Genomic DNA, 18,971 nt, shown 5'->3' with positions numbered 1-18,971 from the left:
TGTCTTTATATCTCACTTACACGATTATGGAACGTGATTTAGTGTTTGCTGCTGATGTTGGCCTATGATTGATTTTATATTTTGATTTTATAAGGCATTAACCCGTATGTGGCTCGCAAAGTTTTTTATTCATTTTGGTTTCCTCCTGCTTATGTTTCCCTGCAGACAGGCTGGGAAAGAGCTGGGATATGTGACAGCTGTATATAGATTAGGAGAAATTTTACAATTTTATTAATTACAGTGCCCTCATCCATATACAGAAAGAGAAAGGACAATGCAAATTAAACAGTGTGTGTTTAATATCACTATCAAATAACAAACATGTTATACTTACCTGCTCTGTACAATGGTTTTGCACAGAGCAGCCCTGATCCTCTTCTTCTGGGGTCCTCTGTTGGCGCTCCTGGCTCCTCCGTGTTCACTCCAGAGTCCCGCTGCTGCGTCCATTGATACAGAGAGTAGGACTCGGCCGTGCCCCCTACTTCCCCTGCTATCAATCTGTCCAATGAAGAGAGAGACAGCAGCGGGAGCCACTGCGCTCATGCACACTGCTGGATTGGATGGGCTCAGGTAAGGAAGAGGGGGGTTCTAGAGGGGAGCTGCAGCACAGAAGGCTTTTGACCTTAATACATAGAATGCATTAAAGTGAAAAACCTTAATGCTTTAAAACCACTTTAAGGGGACTGGTGTGACTACAAATGCTGGAGTTCGTTCCTAATACTCAATAGAACTGAAAATGCTGCTTAGGTGAGTAGCAACAAATCTTCAACATTACAAAGCAAGTCCAATTAAGTGTGAGTAATTACCACTAGCGATCTGTTTGGAAGATTTGTTTGCCAGAAACTGCACCAAAACTTACAATAGAGAAAACAGGTAAGACCTAGGGCCTAACTACAGAGACAAGTTCACAACCCAGGTGGACGGGTGACTCTTTAGAGTTTATCTATGTTGGGAACTTGCTGGCAACTTGCTCTGTGCACACAAACACATTCTATGCACAAAAATCACTGAGATCGAGTTTGATTCCCTTTCAACCACTTGTACCACAGGCCCGCTGCATGGCTTCCCATCTGCTTCCAGTTAGCAGCCTTGAATGACGAGCCTTCTTGTCCATCTGCATAGGTTTCTAGTATTGTAAAAATGACAGCTAAAACTTGACTGGTTGCCACAGGCAACATCTCCATTTCCTATGTGCTACTTATTAGAAGCTAGTCCAATGGGTTTCTGAGGCCCCTTAATTCATTTAAAGTTTTTCTCATTTGTATTCCTGAGGATCTGTGTATTATTATCATCAATCATATGGCAGGGAAAGGCAGAGTCGCTTTTTCTACCAGACTTACAGCTGTACAGTTTAAGTTGTGCTTTATCCTGCCTTTAAAATAGACAGCTAAGCTGCTGAGGTTTGGTAATACAGATTATTGGATATCCTTTGTAAGAGTCCTGGTTCCTGTTTATTTTTTTTTTGTTGTTGTTGTTTTTTAAGCATTAAAAGCGTGCAAAAAAAAAAAAAAGAGTACAAGATTTTCCTGCAATCGGTTACAGATGAATGGCAACAGCAAATACATTCACGATACAATACATGGTCCGATTTTCCCACCTCACTGTGCAACTCCCTGAAAACGAGAAAAAGAAATAAAAATTTAAACAGGAACAAACACTTAAAAGTCCACTGACATTAAAGTGTATATGTATGCAAAACCTGTCCTAGAGAGACTCTCTGTCACATTTTTATTGCTGTCTTTGTCCCCACTGCAGAGATTCACTCCTCAATTTGTACTTGTGATCATTATCATCTGTAAAGAAAGTGAGGGAAGAAATCCCACATTTTTAAGTTGTTCCTAGGGGTGAGGGGAAATGTTCCAGGTGGGACAGGAACAACCAAGAGGGGAATGACCATCACTTTGGGAGATTTCCTGGTGCGCCTCTGGGACAGGAAGTGAACAGAAATTTCCCCAATGGCACACAGACTTCCACATCTCAGGTTTGTGTCTTTTCAGCAATGGGAGTTGGTGCTTTTTAGTGCTGACAGATACAGGATACAATAACTATGCTGCACGATTTAAAACAGTGCTGGCATCAGGTTAGGTTACTAGGTCAGGGGACTAAGTCCTGGTTCACACCAGCGCAGCTTTGAAATCGCGCTACTTCAGCACGATTTCAAAGCTGCGGATCAGTGCGACTTTATGTGCGGCTTGCTGACATCTGTGCGACTTGAACGGTTCCATTGCGGCTAATGGGGTACAACTTGTCATGCGACTTTGAACTGTTAAATCGCATGACAAGTCACACTAGTGTAAACCAGGGCTGGGTATTAAAGCCAAACTCCAGCAATTTCCAAAATTTACTCTTGCTTTTAAGTGTATGAGTGTAAATGTAAACTCACTCTATTGGCTAGAATAATCATTTATTCTACCACACGTGAATTATGTTCATAGGCACCCCTCCAAATGCAGCTGTGAGGCATTTTATTTAAACCTCTGAACGCTGTAATCAAAATGCTCATAAACGCCTGCATTTGCATGGCCACAATAAATAACATGCAGCTGCATTCATGGGCACGAAATAATAAAAAAATTAAAAAATGCCAGATGCCCCTAGCAGCAGCATTTTATCTTATAGAGGCAGCTATGGGGGACTGGCTGCAGCACTGGTGTAATCCAGCTGGAGTGAGAAATAAGGTAAGTATTTCTTCTGATTCCTCTACCCCTAGACATAAAGAACATTTAACACTTGCAATGCGTGGCACTGTAAAAAAGATTTTTTTTTACATTCCTGGAGATCGGCTTTTTCTCTATAAAAATAAAAAACATGTTATACTTACCTGCTCTGTTGCAGTGGATTTGCACAGAGCAGCCCGGATCCTCCTCTTCTCGGGTCCCTATTCTGTAATCCTGACCCCTCCCTCTTGGTAAGTGCCCCCACAGCAAGCATCTTGCTATGGGGGCATCTGAGCCGAGTCACAGCTCCACGCGTCCATTCAGACACAAAGCCCCAACCTGGCCCTACACCCCCTCTCTCCCCTAATTGGCTAGCTGACTTTGATTGACAGCAGCGGGAGCCAATGTGTCTCAGCCAATCAGGAGGGAGAATCTCGGACAGCCGAGGGACTCGTGGACATCGCTGGACAGACAGGAACCTCAGGTAAGTATTAGGGGGGCTGCTGCACACAGAAGGCTTTTTATCTTAATGCATAGAATGCATTAAGATAAAAAAATCTTCTGACTTTAAGGGTTTAGAGGTTAACCTCAAGGTTTCACTGTGGGGGAGTTATGAGTCGGGTTAAGTTAGTGCGAGAGAATGATTCTGGCATAATTTAAAAAGGCAAAAAAGAAGACAAGACTGCAAAGAAGTATATTTACCCCACCCCTACTTTTAAAGCTTGCTGAAAAATCTTCTGCACCCAACACTTTGGGGAATGCCTGTTTCCTAAGCCCTGCTCAGTGGTTTCATCTGCCATCTCCTACATCACTAGAGGACATAGTAGTGACATAGGTACCAGTGAATGGAACCACTGAATATAGTGGGGGACTAGGCAACTGCTACACCTGCCAAGTGGTCGGATGCTGAAGATTCTATAGTAAGCCTATCTTTAAAAGACACGGAGAGATGTAAGTATTAATGCTTTTTCTTTGCAGGCTGGGCTTATTTTTACAATTTGAAATAGAAGAAGAGTGAGTTTAATTTTAAAATGATTTTTTTTCTCTACCCATGTAGAATTATTAGATTAATGGACCAAAGTTATTTCTACAACTGGGACTACTTATTGCCACCCTGATCAATAAACAGGCACACTTTTGCAGTTACATAAAAAGAAAATGCTAAGACGTGCAAGGCACCACAGGTTGTAGTTAAATGTTATTAGTGAATAGGAAAAAAGTCTACTTCAGCAAGGCAGTCTTGGATGATAACAATACAATAAAGTGCCCATCACAATGTTATATTTGCAGCTATGCAGTAAGCATCATCTGTACCTATCCGCCACAATCACTTTGCAAGCTGCTGGAAAATGTACCTGTATGCTTGATTTTGGTTACTCGATGGAGGAAAATGTGTCAAGGCTACAGCCCCATACACACTACTAGATTTTCTGCAGATTTTTGTCTTCAGATTTACCAAAACCATATACTGTATTTATCGGCATATAACATGCACTTTTTCCCCCTTAAAATAGGGGGAAAATTGTGTGTGAGTGTTATACGCCGCGTACTTGGCTCGGCTCGCAGTTACGCTCAGTCCCGCCCCCTGGACGGCTCCTAGCATTGGACCGGCGTTATGTCCATCATAGAATCCGGGCCAAGGGGCGGGACTGGGCGTGACGCCGAGCCGAGTACACAGGAGATCCGGCTCTATTTCGGCAGCGCTCGTCCCCACCTATCCCTCGATGGCAGCATTTATAACGGCAAGGCTGCAGATGGACACTGAGCAATGCTGCAGGTGAGCACTGATCAGGCTGCAGATGGGCACAGATCAGGCTGCAGATGGGCACAGATCAGGCTGCACTGAAGCTGCAGATGGGCACAGATCAGGCTGCATTGATGCTCACTGACCATTATTTTGCTTCAAAGTGGTTTATTTAAACCACTTTATTTATTGTTTATTTTTCCTGAAACTTACCTTTTAAATTGGGGTGCGTGTTATACGCCGCTGCGTGTTATAAATACGGTAATATGAGGTCAAACGTTAAGAGTTTCAATTCGTATGCAATCAGGCAGGCCCTTGCACTACATGGTTTTGGTAAATATGAAGACAAAAATCTGCAGAAAACCTAATAGTGTGTATGGGGCTTTAGCTCCATACACACTATACAACTTTTGTTGTCTGATTTCCTTTAGATATACCTAAACCATGTAGTGCAAGGGCCTGCCTGATTGCATACAAATTGAAACTCTTAGCTTTGACCTCATATTATATGGTTTTGGTAAATCTGAAGGAACAAATCTACAGAAAATTGTATAGTGTGTATCCAGCTTTAGAGATGATGGTATACAACTGACCCACATTTAGCCATCTCTGCTCTATGCAGCATCTTAATACAGGGGAACATGGGATGGAAACAAAAACCTGCAAAAGTATCAGGCTGCAGATGCTCCACTGGAGCTATCCTCCTGAGTAAAGGCTGTACATGAGCCCACGGGAACACTGCAGTCTGCATTTGGTGGGAAGTGGTGTTAAAAAAGCAAATGGACATTGTATTAAGCTATAACTTTAAAGCGGAACTAAACCAATTTAAAAAAATGCCTGTCTGCTCACAGTTTTAGAATGAATGTACGCTGCATGGCTTAGTGTGGCCCAGCACATTGCGGCTGTGCTGACTCCCAAGAGCATGAGTGGGATCGCACCATTCCACGTTGGCCAATCAAGAGGCAAAAAACCCAGCACCAGTATTAACCGGGGGGGGGGGGTAATGACATCCACCTGCAAGGGATGTAACTGTTGCAACGTTGGAAAGTGGATGTAAGTTTCTTGTGAAGTTTAGTTCCACTTTAAAATATTTTTTTCATTTGGCTGATAACCAGAAGTGTGTAGGCTTTAAGAGAGTAACCGTGACACAAAACTCTATATTTGTGATGACCATCATGTTCAAATCTATACACCTAATAAAGCTGGCTTATCTGCCCAAAACATTTCATTGGCTCTACATAAGAATTACCATCAGTGGTGTTATCCCAGAAGGAGGAGCTTGCTGAATGAAGACCGCCCCCTCGTTTTTGCATAACTGTACAGGTTACTGAAGAAAAAAAATAAATAAAATCTATGATGTTGGTGAAAAGTCAAGTGCCCCAATGTATAACCAAAACATGCTTTTTTTTACATAAGTCACATATTTATGTGCAAATAATATATTTACACACAGACCCAAAACCTAGGCTGCAAACACAAAAATGAATAAATCACGTTAACCCCTTCAAGACTAAGCCTTTTTCTGAAACTTGTTGCTTACAAGTTAAAATCAGTACTTTTTGCTAGAAAATGACTTAGAACCCCCAAACATTATATATAATATTTTTTAGTAAAGACCCTAAAGAATAAAATGTCAGTTGTTGCAATATTTTATGTCACACTATATTTGCGCAGCTGTCTTTCAAACGCAATTTTTTTGAAAAAAAATACACTTTTATGAATTAAAAAAAAAACAAAACAGTAAAGTTAGCCCAATTATTTGTAGAATGTGAAAGATGATGTCACGCCGAGTAAATAGATACCTAACATGTCATGCTTTAAAATTGTGCACACTCGTGGAATGGCAACAAACTACGGTACTTAAAAATCTCCATAGGCGACGCATTAAAAATGTCTACAAGTTACCAGTTTAGAGTTACAGAAAAGGTCTTGTACTAGAATTATTTCTCTCACTCTAATGATCATGGCAATAACTCATATGTGTGGTTTGAACACAGTTTATAATTGCAGGTACAACTTACGTATGCGTTAGCTTCTGCACGAGAGCACGGAGGGATGGGGCGCAAAAATTTTTTTTTTCATTATTATTTTTTTTTTTTTTTACACTGTCCCTTTAAAAAATATATATATATTTTCAGACCCCAAATCCCTCCTTTGCACTTGAAAGCATTCAAAACGACAAGTTTGCCAGTTTTGAATGCTGTCATTTTTTAAATTTGGGCGCCTTTAAATCTTATGTAAACCAAAGTGCTGTCATGCAATCGCTTCAGGATTACTAGATCCGCGACCCGATCGAAGCCGATTCCAGGTCTCTGGCCAGCCAGCGGCATGTCCGCCAGCTGGTTGCTCGGGGCTCCCGGTGGGACAGAAGAGCCCAGGCGAGCCGTACAAGGCGGCGGGAGGGGGGACGTCCCCTCCTGCTGCTTGGGATAACAGGCGAGCGGCTACTTAGCCGCAAATGTTGTTACTGCATGAAAGCTGAATCGTCGGCTCTAAAAAAACGGTACTGGGGTGATGCATGCAGCTGCCCCTTGAAGCCAAAGGCTGTATATTTGTGTTACTTCAGCGTGAAGAGGTTAAAATTGGAATTTGTAAGCGCTGCGCTAATAGGAATTAATTATTATATGAGAGACTCAATATAACAGTCATAAGTAAAATAATCACGTATATGCACGGTGTCAATACAAATATAAACATGAATATAAATGTTTGAACAAAAAAACACAAATTTGTGCAAATTTTGTGAGCAGTCCAAATCACTTGTGATATATAATGACAACATGCAATCTCCAAGTGAAACCTTTACCAAACTCTCTCGGACACTCTCTCATCCTATATATTTGACCCTCACCACAAAGATAAAATATGCATATTTCTTTTAATCCAGAAGCAATATGGACACAGGTAAATGGAGCCATTACAGACACCTCTGTACAGTGGGGCTTAAAGCGTTTGTTACCCAAAAAAAAAAAAAAGGATCCTGTTCCTTTAAAGCAGTGCTTGTGGTGTGTAAATTCGCCCATGTATCACCTGAAATACCTGGCTAATCCTGCCTGGTTCTGCCCTTCCCCCCTGTAAACTGACCACGGTTTATCATGGCTGCTGAGCCCTGACACCGTGGTCAGTTTACGTGCCTCTGTCATCCGCAGCCCTGCTCTGTCCTCCTCTCCCCCCTCCCCACCTGCCTGTCAGCTCCCAGATCTTCCCCAGCCCTCCCCTCCTGCTGCAAAAAAATACTGTTTTCTCACTATTATCCAATGTGTTACATTACATTATGCGCCACTCTGTGTGTTATTTATAAAAAATATGCTGCCTAATACCTTATCTCAGAGCGCCTTTCGGCACTCACATGACTGCCCACGGTCTCTTCCTCTCCTCCCCTCCTCCCGACGTCAGCGGGGGATTCTTAGTCCCACCCACTGTAGCTGTAGGATCGGGAAGGAGACCGGTGGGCAGTCACGTGAGCAAAACATCAGTGCATTGAGTGCTCATAAATGGTGAATTATATATTAAGAACAAATAAACCAAAATTTGTGTCATTAAAGTCCAAAAATTATAATAGGTAGATGTTCTTGTAGAGGGTCATAATATATAATAGGTTGATGTTTTTGTACAGGGTCAGGGATCAATCTTCACCCATCAGTGTTGCTTACCACCTGGTAGTAAAAATGGAGGCTTACCAGAAAGCCTGTGACCGCCCTTACTCAGGGGGGTCCAAACAGGCTCAGTAGATGGAAATGGGCTGCTGTAGGGATACTCCATAGGACACTGCTGGACAGACACACCAACCTCCTTTGTATACGGCCAGCCGGCAATAACTGGAGATACCTCACACGATCCTTTCCTGGGATCTCTTCACATAGGGCAGTTGTAGTGGCTCCTTGCTCAGCTGCGTGCTACATCTGCCTCCTGCAGACATACACGCTTAGACTCTTAGAGACTGCCTGTCTCTCTTTTATGAAGCCGTCTCCAGCTGAAAGCCCTCCCGATTCCTACACCAGGCCACCTGCCTGTAGGGTGGAGCTGTTCACACTTGGGAACAGCTCCACCCTACAGGCAGGTGGCCTGGTGTAGGAGTCGGGAGGGCTTTCAGGTGGAGACGGCAAAACTCATGCTTTATGTGAGTGCATTATGTTTGCTTGGTTTTAATCAATAAATGTATAGCGGTGAGCACTATGTCTTTTCCTTGTCTCCCTTGAGCCCTATGGGCTGGTATATACAGTACCTGAGTGGCTGGGTATAACAATTTGCCTGCTGTCTGGTCCTGGAATTAAGGAGATATACGCTGTGGGTTCTTACGGTAAGGTTCAAGCCCCATTGAGGTGTCTGTCTGGCTCCATTTACCCGTGCTAATAATGATCCTGGTTTTAAAGAAACATGCATATTTGACCTTTATGGTGAGGGTCAAACATATAAGGTAAGAACATGCCTGAGAGGGGTTGTTGAAGGTTTCACTTGCAAGGTGATATTATATACAAGTGATTTTTAACTGCTTTAAACTGTTTATCACAAAGTTTCCACAAAGTTATGGTTTTCTTGGAGTTATGTTCACATTGTTTATACTTATATTGACGCACTGTTTATACAAATACGTGATTATTTTATTTCTGACCGTTTCAAATATACAGTAATATGTCACATATGTATTCAACTAACAATCACGTTTCACAGAGGTCAAATAACAAGCATAAAGACGCTGGAATTTCAAAGTAGCAACCAATACACTTTGAAAAAGAAAGAATTCTGGGCAGAATACCACTTTAAATTGTGGTACATATTCTACACAGTTCTAACAACAATAAATAAGCTTTAAAACAAGCCCCCTGACCTGTGTAGCTGCAGGCATTGTCGAGCAATCCATGCTCATTCACAGCAAAAGGACTAAATTTGTTAATGTGTTCTTTCAGAAGCTCAACTCATCCTGACCCCCCTCCCAGCAGTGACTTAGCTGACTTCCAGCCTTCTAATCTCTATTGTAAACACAGGTGTTCTAGGAGCCAGTCATCCCTGCATTGCATAGTGCTATTAATTTATTAATAAATGGAACTTGGAGGAAAGAGAGTGCAGGGATGTCCTCAGATAAGTGTCTCTTTTGCTATCCAATCACAAACTAGACCAACCTGTATTGCTTTGACTGCAATTGAGAAAAATATTGGTCAAAGCTTTGTATTTTGAAAAAAAACTAGTTTAAATGTAACACAGTGACATATGTATTTCAACTGTGTATCAAGCCGTCTGCGTACTTTTACACTTTAAACAAGCAATCATATTAAGAACTGCCAGGACAAGTTCTTAAAATGATGAGTAAAAGCTTTTGGATGTGTGATCAAGCTTGCATGGAACTCCCATATAAAATGAATCATAATTGTGAAAGGAAAGGCAGCAAAGAAAAGTGCAGCATGTACTTATACAGTTCTGATCCAAACACAGCAGTGTTTTGCCACAACCCAGCCCAGGTCTGAGCTAACTAAAGTAGCTCTTTAACAACTGGGAAGGGAGCACACTGCTGCAACTATGAACTCCAGACATCTAAAAGTGTCTGCGCTTTATTGCAGAAGTCTTTGTTTTTCTGTTAATGTTCTGACTGTACTAACTGGTGCACTGTTTAGTTGTGTTGCCCTACTGAGCTGGTGCCTCTTGAGAGTAAAGGGTTAACACTTGTCAGGTTTTCCTGGACTTTTTGGGAAGTACTGTCCTTTGCGGGGGCATGTATTTAAAAGCAGGGAAGCGCCTGTAGTTGTCATCGCTAGTTCAGGTCGCTTCATGTATGGGAAAAGAGCACGCGCCGTACAGAACATATGACTTCAACTTTGCTTAATATCACTCCTTGGTGGGAACCCAGCAGGGTTCCAGGACTCATGAACTTAAACAATTGTCTGTGGACTTGAAAGACGTTCTATTCTTTAAAAAGGTAATGAGCATGGGCACCAAGGAGCAACTAGAAAGCACTTGCTGTAATGTCTATTTATACTTAACCAATTTTAGTAAAGAAGTTTGTTGTTAATGTATATTGGCCTGGTATGAAGTTACTTAAGGACAAACCTAAACGGGTGCATGTAGGGCATATCACATATATGGTTCAGACCAGGAGACAAGAAAATACCATAGAATATGCAGGGCCATTGTCTGATTAATGGTCAACTAAGGCTAACCAGAAAAGGCTAAAGTTCCATTGCTAAGGACTACAGTACTAGTGCCTACGTGCATATATTAGCCAGCTGAGGTGACTTGATATAGGTGACGGAAGGCTCCAGGAGGGAAGGAACTTATGTGCTTGAATTCCTTCCCTAGCGATTGGGACCCCAACCTGGGTCTGACTTCCAGTACAGAGAGTCCTAGGGACCTAGGCTGGAAATCACGGAAGATGGATTGAGACCTCAAGGCAGAGTAAGCACAAGTTCTAAACAGAGTCAAGCTTCCTGGGATTCAAGTTTAATTACAAGTAAAGTACAAGTCTAATATTCAGATCAGCATCATTGGGTTGAGGTGACAGATAGCTGAGCTGGTGGAGTCCAGTGCACGTAACGTGTTCTGACAGTGAAACTGCAGAGGAATGTGCTAAATGATTCTGCATGTCACCCAGATCGGAAATCATCAGTAGGTTGCAATGAAAGGTTGAGAACAAATATTCAGCTAATAAAGTTTGAATTACAGCCTGTATGCTTGTTCCAGGTTAGTGACTCACTAGGGCAGTGTTTCTCAACTCCAGTACTCAAGGCACCCCAACAGGTCATGTTTTCAGGTTTCCCATTATTTTGCACAGGTGATTTGCTCAGTTTCATTGCCTTAGTAATTACCACAGCTGTTTCATCTGAGGGCAATCCTGAAAACATGAACTATTGGGGAGCCTTGAGGACTGGAGTTGAGAAACACTGCACTAGGTAATATAGCAAGAATCAGGATGACCACCCTGGAGAATGAAGAGGATTGGTCACAGTAATATATCCTCATGTGTTCTATTTAAGGAAAGATCTCCCTCAAGGGGTCAATACTTACCCCTTTTTCCATCTGCACCACCAATCTCTGCAGCCTTCAAATGCTACACTGACTTATGTATCGGACACACTTCCAGTCTAGGTCAAGTACTTCTGTGTGCTGTGCTGGTCCCTACATCACTTTTGTGCTCTGTAGTAATACAGGGGCCTACATAAGGAACCACAGAGTGCAGAGGGAGACCAGGCATCTGACATGCCAGAAAGTCTAGGATAACGAAGATTTTTCAGCCAGGATTATTGAAAACCGAGGAGACTGGTGTTGTCGGAAAGGGAAGACCCTTGACCCTTTTATTTGCAGCGGAATATTTCTTGCAACTTTATCTGAGGCAGGTATGAGAGTTTAAGGGTCTAGTACTGGAACTGCATCTCTGGGGTCCCCAGCACTGATAATTCAATCCACCCAGTTTCACCAGAACTTGACATTCACTTGCAAGATCAGAATACACCACATGTAGAGCAATGAGATTCAGCATTATAGCAACAATTAACTTACCAATATACTTGTAGGTTTTTTCCAACTTTACCAGATGGGTTAGTGACTGCTCCACCACAGCAGACATCCACTCATTGACTCGGCCTTCATCATAATCCACTCCACCTAGGATGACCTCTACACACTGGATAAAAAGCAACAAATAGTATCAATCCAGTATTTTTGTAAACACAAGCAAGATACCTGGTTTTCCATAAATAGAACCTGTCACTTTAAAAATGAAAGTGACATACAAAATAAAAATAAAAAATAATTTTTTAAAGTCCCCGTACACACATATACAGTATGCACATACATGCGTAACTGCATACATGCGCAGGATGTGGTTACGTACAAAAACATTGAGGATGAGGGCCATATTAAGGACAATTATTCCTGGTTAACTCTAAACTGATGACCTATAAAAGGCTTTCAAAGCACTGCCTATGGATAATGTGTATCGATGTCTACCACCTCAATTTTAAGGCTTGACATGGTTCCATATACTCAACACACATGCTAAACCTTTACATTTTTATTTAAAAAAGGGTAATATATCACTTTTATGTGCACTAAAATTAATTTTTTTTTACTGAAAAATATATAAAATGTTTGGTGGTTTAACCAGCCCTAAGGGCTAAAATATGCTTTTAAACATGGTGCAAAAAGAGCTCTGACAGCAAAAGGGTTAACAGATCAAGATTTTCAGTAAAAGTGGCAGTTTCAGGGGTGGGACAAATATTATTTATATTTTCCAGTAGAAAATTTTCAGTTAGGGGCTCATGCACTACAGTTTAAACATGCCAGTGTATTTTGGTGCCCAGGATGGCCTGATACTGCATACAGCCACCCACAGAAGTTACTAGGTGAAGTGCCTGTATGCAGCTATGTGCTGCTATTTGCTTAAAGTGGTGCATGCACACATACATAATGTCCCAAATGCACACTACCTGCATTCCAGACATTACATCTGTGCACAACACTATGCAAGTAGTGACACCGCTGCATAGAGCTGCCTTCACCCAGTTATTTCTATGAGCAGCTGTATGAGGTACCAGGATATCCGGGTCCAAAAGAATAAACAGGCATGCATGGACGATTGAGCCCATCTGCATAAAGCCTAAAAAGTGTTGGCATGACTTTAGCTTTAATTTGTTTGTCAATTTAAAGGATAAGTTCATCTTTTGAAACTGTTACATGTTACACCTGTACATAGGATGTAACATGTAATATGTTCAGCAGGCCCCGCTTATCCCTCCCCCATCCACTGTTACAGCGAGCAGGGGATTCTTTCCCTGCACCGGCTGTTACATTTTAAAAACAGCACGGCTCTGCCCACATAGCCATGTAATTTTGTTCACAGGGATCTTTAAATGAAAAAAACTACCCTTAGGATGTAACATGTAATATGTTCAGCAGGCCCCCCTTATCCCTCCACCATCCACTGTTACAGCGAGCAGGGGATTCTTTCCCTGCACCCGCTGTTCCATTTTAAAAACAGCACGGCTCTGCCCACATAGCCATGTAATTTTTTCACAGGGATCTTTAAATGAAAAAAACAACCCTTTTGCCAATGGAGAAGACAGACTTTTAGTTTCAATGACCTGAAAGTGTGCTGATCAGCACACCCATAGACAACCACTGCCTTGCTAAAGAAGCTGAGGGTAAAGGTGATGGACTGGCCAAGCATTTCTCCAGACCTAAACCCTATTGAGCATCTGTGGGGCATCCTCAAATGGAAGGTGGAGGAGTGCAAGGTCTCTAACATCCACCAGCTCCATGATGTCGTCATGGAGGAGGGGAAGAGGACTCCAGTGGCAACCTGTAAAGCTCTGATGAACTCCATGCCCAAGAGGGTTAAGGCAGTGCTGGAAAATAATGGTGGCCACACAAAATATTGACACTTTTGGCCAAATTTGGACATTTTCACTTAGGGGTGTACTCACTTTTGTTGCCAGCGGTTTAGACATTAATGGCTGTGTGTTGAGTTATTTTGAGGGAACAGAAATGTTACACTGTTATACCAGCTGTACACTCACTACTTTACATTGTAGCAAAGTGTCATTTCTTCAGTGTTGTCACATGAAAAGATATAATAAAATATTTACAAAAATGTGAGGGGTGTACTCACTTTTGTGAGATACTATATGTTACAGGGAGGACTGAAAAAAACTAAATCTGCTGTATTAATGCTAGGGACAGACTGAAGAACAATTGTGTCCCTAGATACACTTGAAGTCAATTGGTATTTTTTTTTGATAAAGCTAAAAAGGAGCAGACTGTATTTCACATACTTACCGGTATGTGTTGCCTCCCAATGCTTGAAAATATATTTTTTTTAAATAAATGTTGCCTGCCTATTTATCACAAAGGAAAAAAAACATAGCTAATACAGCTCTGCAGAAAAAGGATTTCTAAAGTATTAATTATGGAAATCTAGTATTCAGCCTTATTTTAATGGCTTCTAAGTCCTAGTAAATGAATAGCACTATTGTTTGACCCAGCTGTGCATTGTGCTATGTTTATTTCACAGATACAAAGTCTTTATTATATTGACTTCACATACTATGACTTCAGATTCGCTCAGTATAAAAAAGTATACATTACACGGAAATATTGTTTAAGATATATGAATTAAACTACATAACATTTCTTCATTATACATGTAGTGCACCAGTGGGGTAAAAACAAACATTTCACTAGGATTAAGTTAGTGATCTAAGCATTCAAGAGGCATCACACACCCCCATGCGCTGGCACAAACTACTGTTATTTTTTTAAATAAGGCTCTACCACACCCAGAGCACATAAGTACGCCAAATTTAGAGGAAGTTACGGTGGTACCATGCCCCTCCGGCATCTCACAATGCAGATATTGATAGTACCCTGACACTGCATATGAAAGAAGTAACTATTATAATCTCGCTCAGGGGTCTCACAGATCAAACTTTTTCATTTTGGAAGGATTAGAACCCCTGTCAGATTTTTATTGTTGTGCCCCTGCTAGGTAGAATCACTCTCTGTTTGTACCGGTGACAACAGAAAGTAGACAAGTAATGGGAAATATAAACTCCCCAGAACAGAAATGTTACATAGTTACACAGTTAGTCAGGTTGAAAAAAGACAAGTCCATCTAGTTCAACCAAAAAAAAAAAATTAGAGAATAAATATGCAAATATGGACATCTGATCTGGTGTCTACATGGAAAATTTCTCTCACTAAGTAGGAATTTGCTCACTTGGTTAGGAAGGGAAGAGAAATCTCTCTAATGCCGCGTACACACGAGCGGACTTCTCGTCGGACTGATCACAGAAGGACTTTTCAACGGAGTTCTGACGAAACAGACTTGCCTGCACACGATCACACCAAAGTCCGATCGTTTCTAACGTGATGACATACGACGGGACTAGAAAAGGAAGTTCAATAGCCAGTGGCCAATAACTGCCCTTGCGTCGTTTTTGGTCCATCGGACTAGCATACTGACGAACGGATTGTTCGATAGGAATTGAGTCCGTCGGAAAGATTTGAAACTTGTTCTATCTCTAAGGTCCGTCAGATTTTTCGATAGAAAAGGTCCGATGAAGCCCACACACGATCAAATTGTCCGACAGATTCGTTCCGTCGAACCTTTGATGCCGAAAAGTCCGGTCGTGTGTACGCGGCAAAAATGCCACTTTTTAAGCATTCAGGCATTTTATTTTACTGTATAAAAGTCCACATGAAGCGCTGAAATTAAATATCCAAGGGAGAAGAGTAGATAAACCTGTCACCAACTTCATTGTCTATTAAGGGCACACCGCACCACGTGGAAGTTCAATCTGCTTACCAGATACCAGATAGCTATAACAAGCAAGCATGTAGTGGATAAACCACAATTGCAGCTCTGTTCCTCAGCTTCAGAGTAAACTTCAAACCCAGGTTGCGATCACTCATCAGACCCTTCCACACTGTCACAGCTTCTTAGGACTCTTACACATGATGTAAATCCACATAAACGGTCAGCAGTGCCCAGTGAAAAAAAATGCAGCCTATAGTGAAGCCCGTAGCATTAAATATAAAAGATTTATTGTAGTAACTTACATTTCAGTACAGAAACAGATGCATCATAAAAATCGATCGGCCGCAGCTCTCAACATGCTAGTGTCAGCCAGCCTGTCATCTAACTGGATTGCATCAGAGGCGTGGCTTATTGACACTAGCACGCCCTTTATATACAATCATCCAATTGTGTCCATCCCGGGTGAACCAACCACCAGGAAGGCACATCTTTGACACTTTGGGCCCAATTTGGACATTTTCACTTAGGGGTGTACTCGCTTTTGTTGCCAGCGCTTTAGACATTAATGGCTGTGTGTTGAGTTATTTTGAAGGGACAGCAAATTTACACTGTTATACAAGCTGTACACTCACTACTTTATATTGTAGCAAAGTGTAATTTCTCCAGTGTTGTCACATGAAAAGATATAAAAATTTTTTTACAAAAATGTGAGGGGTGTACTCACTTCTGTGAAATACTGTATGTATCTGATGTTCATACATCAGTAGAACTGGGAAAACAGCTCAAGCCAAGCAAAAGTTTGGCCCGAACATCGTCTTTTCGCCCGTTCGGCAAACTACTGAATTTGCAAGTTTTTTTTACCGCCCCCAACCACAAATGTAAACTAGGCTCTACTGTTGGAGTATATACACCATACAAGAAGTCATGGGCTGTCAGACCACCAGGCTCGAACTATACCTAAAATTATTCTTTTGAGTGGACTAATCATTTAACAAGACTGTGACAACCAATCTTTAAAAATAGTTTTTACCATTAAAAAAGGTGGTGCGAAGACCAATCATAAATCATTGTTCACTTGTCTTATTAGCGCTATATTTACATGGCAATTTAACAGCAGCCAGGGGCGGATTTCTGCTTTATGTCCTCCACCCCACCTCCTTTATCACATTTGGAAAAATTTTTTTTTTCAGGGAGCGGGTACCTAGTTTTGAGAGGTGCCCACTCCCACATGAATTGCCAAGCAGAAGTTCAGCCCCCTCTCTTAGCCCGCAGCCTTTTGGGACATGTCACGGATCCCAGAAGGCTCTGGAACCATTCGCAATGTGAGGCCGCAAGGAAGCGTACTGTCAGAAACGTACCGATATTACCAATATTGGTCACATCTCCTCCCCCTGTTCTTGCACGACGCTCGCTGCAGTCTCTGCCAATCTCTGTCAGTGGTGTGGCGGGCAACAGACATATGACATAATCTTCCACTGCCCGCCTCACCCCTACAGTAGGGCCATGAAGGCTGCTCATGACAGAGCTGCAGGCGAGCAGAGAGATCTCTCACTGCCCGCCCGCATGTGGAAGTTTTTCCCGCTCGGACACTGCTGGGGAGAGGCTGCCTGAAGTAGTGTATGTAGTGACAAGCTGCATTTGGTTGGCAGGTTACCGTGACAAGCTGCATATGGGTGGCAGGTGATGGTGACAAGCTGTATATGGGTGACAGGGACAAGCTGCCTACGGGTGGCAGGCGATGGTGACAAGCTGCATATGGGTATCAGTGACAAGCTGCATATGCGTGGCAGGTGACGATGACAAGCCGCATACGGGTGGCAGGTGATGGTGACAAGCTGCATATGGGTATCAGTGACAAGCTGCATATGGGTGGCAGGTGATAGTGACAAGCTGCATATGGGTATCAATGACAAGCTGCATATGGGTGGCAGGTGACGATGACAAGCTGCATATGGGTGGCAGGTAATGGTGACAAGCTGCATATGGGTAGCAGGTGATGGTGACAAGCTGCATATGGGTAGCAGGTGATGGTGACAAGCTGCATATGGGTAGCAGGTGATGGTGACAAGCTGCATATGGGTGGCAGGTGATGGTGACAAGCTGCATATGGGTGGCAGGTGACGGTGACAAGCTGCATATGGGTGGCAGGTGACGGTGAGAAGCTGCATATGGGTGGCAGGTGACAGTGACAAGCTGCATATGGGTGGCAGGTGATGGTGACAAGCTGCATATGGGTGACAGGGACAAGCTGCCTACGGGTGGCAGGCGATGGTGACAAGCTGCATATGGGTATCAGTGACAAGCTGCATATGCGTGGCAGGTGACGATGACAAGCCGCATACGGGTGGCAGGTGATGGTGACAAGCTGCATATGGGTATCAGTGACAAGCTGCATATGGGTGGCAGGTGATGGTGACAAGCTGCATATGGGTATCAGTGACAAGCTGCATATGGGTGGCAGGTGACGATGACAAGCTGCATATGGGTGGCAGGTAATGGTGACAAGCTGCATATGGGTAGCAGATGATGGTGACAAGCTGTATATGGGTAGCAGGTGATGGTGACAAGCTGCATATGGGTAGCAGGTGATGGTGACAAGCTGTATATGGGTAGCAGGTGATGGTGACAAGCTGCATATGGGTAGCAGGTGATGGTGACAAGCTGCATATGGGTGGCAGGTGACGGTGACAAGCTGCATATGGGTGGCAGGTGACGGTGACAAGCTGTATATGGGTGACAGGTGACAGTGACATGCTGCATATGGGTGACAGTGGCAAGTGACATGCTGCATCCGGTGGCAGGTGACGGTGATGTACAGAATATCGGCACCTGATATCGGCTATCGGCCTAAGAGGCAGCCAAAAAATCGACATCGGCCCTGAAAGAACTATTACGGTCAACCCCTAATTTTTAGCTCATGGCTTTAATTTTTTTCTCCCTAGGGCAAAGATCCTCTTTAAGACTGCAAATGAAATACATAGATGGTAAATAAAGAGCCAGTTAGAATTCCAGCTAGTAGTATTGATGCTTGTTTGATGTTAATGATTTTGCCAGGAGAACTGCACCTCTATAATTATAAGGCCGCTGTCACAGACATAATGACGAGGGATCCAGGAAACAATTGATGTCCAGAAGCTTAGGACATGAAAGCGATTTATGCTTAGCGTATGTTTCCTGAACAAAAGAAAAGCTTTTTTGTCATGCAAACAGTACAGGGTGTTCTGAAATACAGGGAATTGGATTTGCAAACTGCAAAGTATACATACTCAACACTAGAAGGCCAACCGTATAAACTAAGGATACTAGACATATTTCTGTAATTTAC

The 18,971-nt window shown here is 42.5% G+C and overlaps 1 protein-coding gene across 1 annotated transcript in view; it reads right to left on the bottom strand.

Annotated features, from left to right (window-relative positions):
- Positions 1-204: 204 nt before the first annotated feature.
- DYNLT3 (dynein light chain Tctex-type 3) overlaps positions 205-18,971 on the bottom strand; it is a 28,843-nt gene continuing 10,076 nt past the window's right edge. The window contains exons 3-5 of the mRNA XM_073616349.1: positions 11,890-12,013; positions 5,651-5,728; positions 205-1,613 (exon numbers count right to left, since the gene is read on the bottom strand). Coding sequence (XP_073472450.1) covers positions 1,537-1,613; positions 5,651-5,728; positions 11,890-12,013 — 279 coding nt within the window. The 3' untranslated portion in view covers positions 205-1,536. The remainder of the gene's footprint in view (positions 1,614-5,650; positions 5,729-11,889; positions 12,014-18,971) is intronic.

This window comes from Aquarana catesbeiana, linkage group LG02, assembly GCF_042186555.1.
Source record: "Aquarana catesbeiana isolate 2022-GZ linkage group LG02, ASM4218655v1, whole genome shotgun sequence".
NCBI lineage: Eukaryota > Metazoa > Chordata > Amphibia > Anura > Ranidae > Aquarana > Aquarana catesbeiana.
The sequence above is the reverse complement of the archived record's forward strand: the minus strand, read 5'-3'. Positions and strand labels throughout refer to the sequence as shown.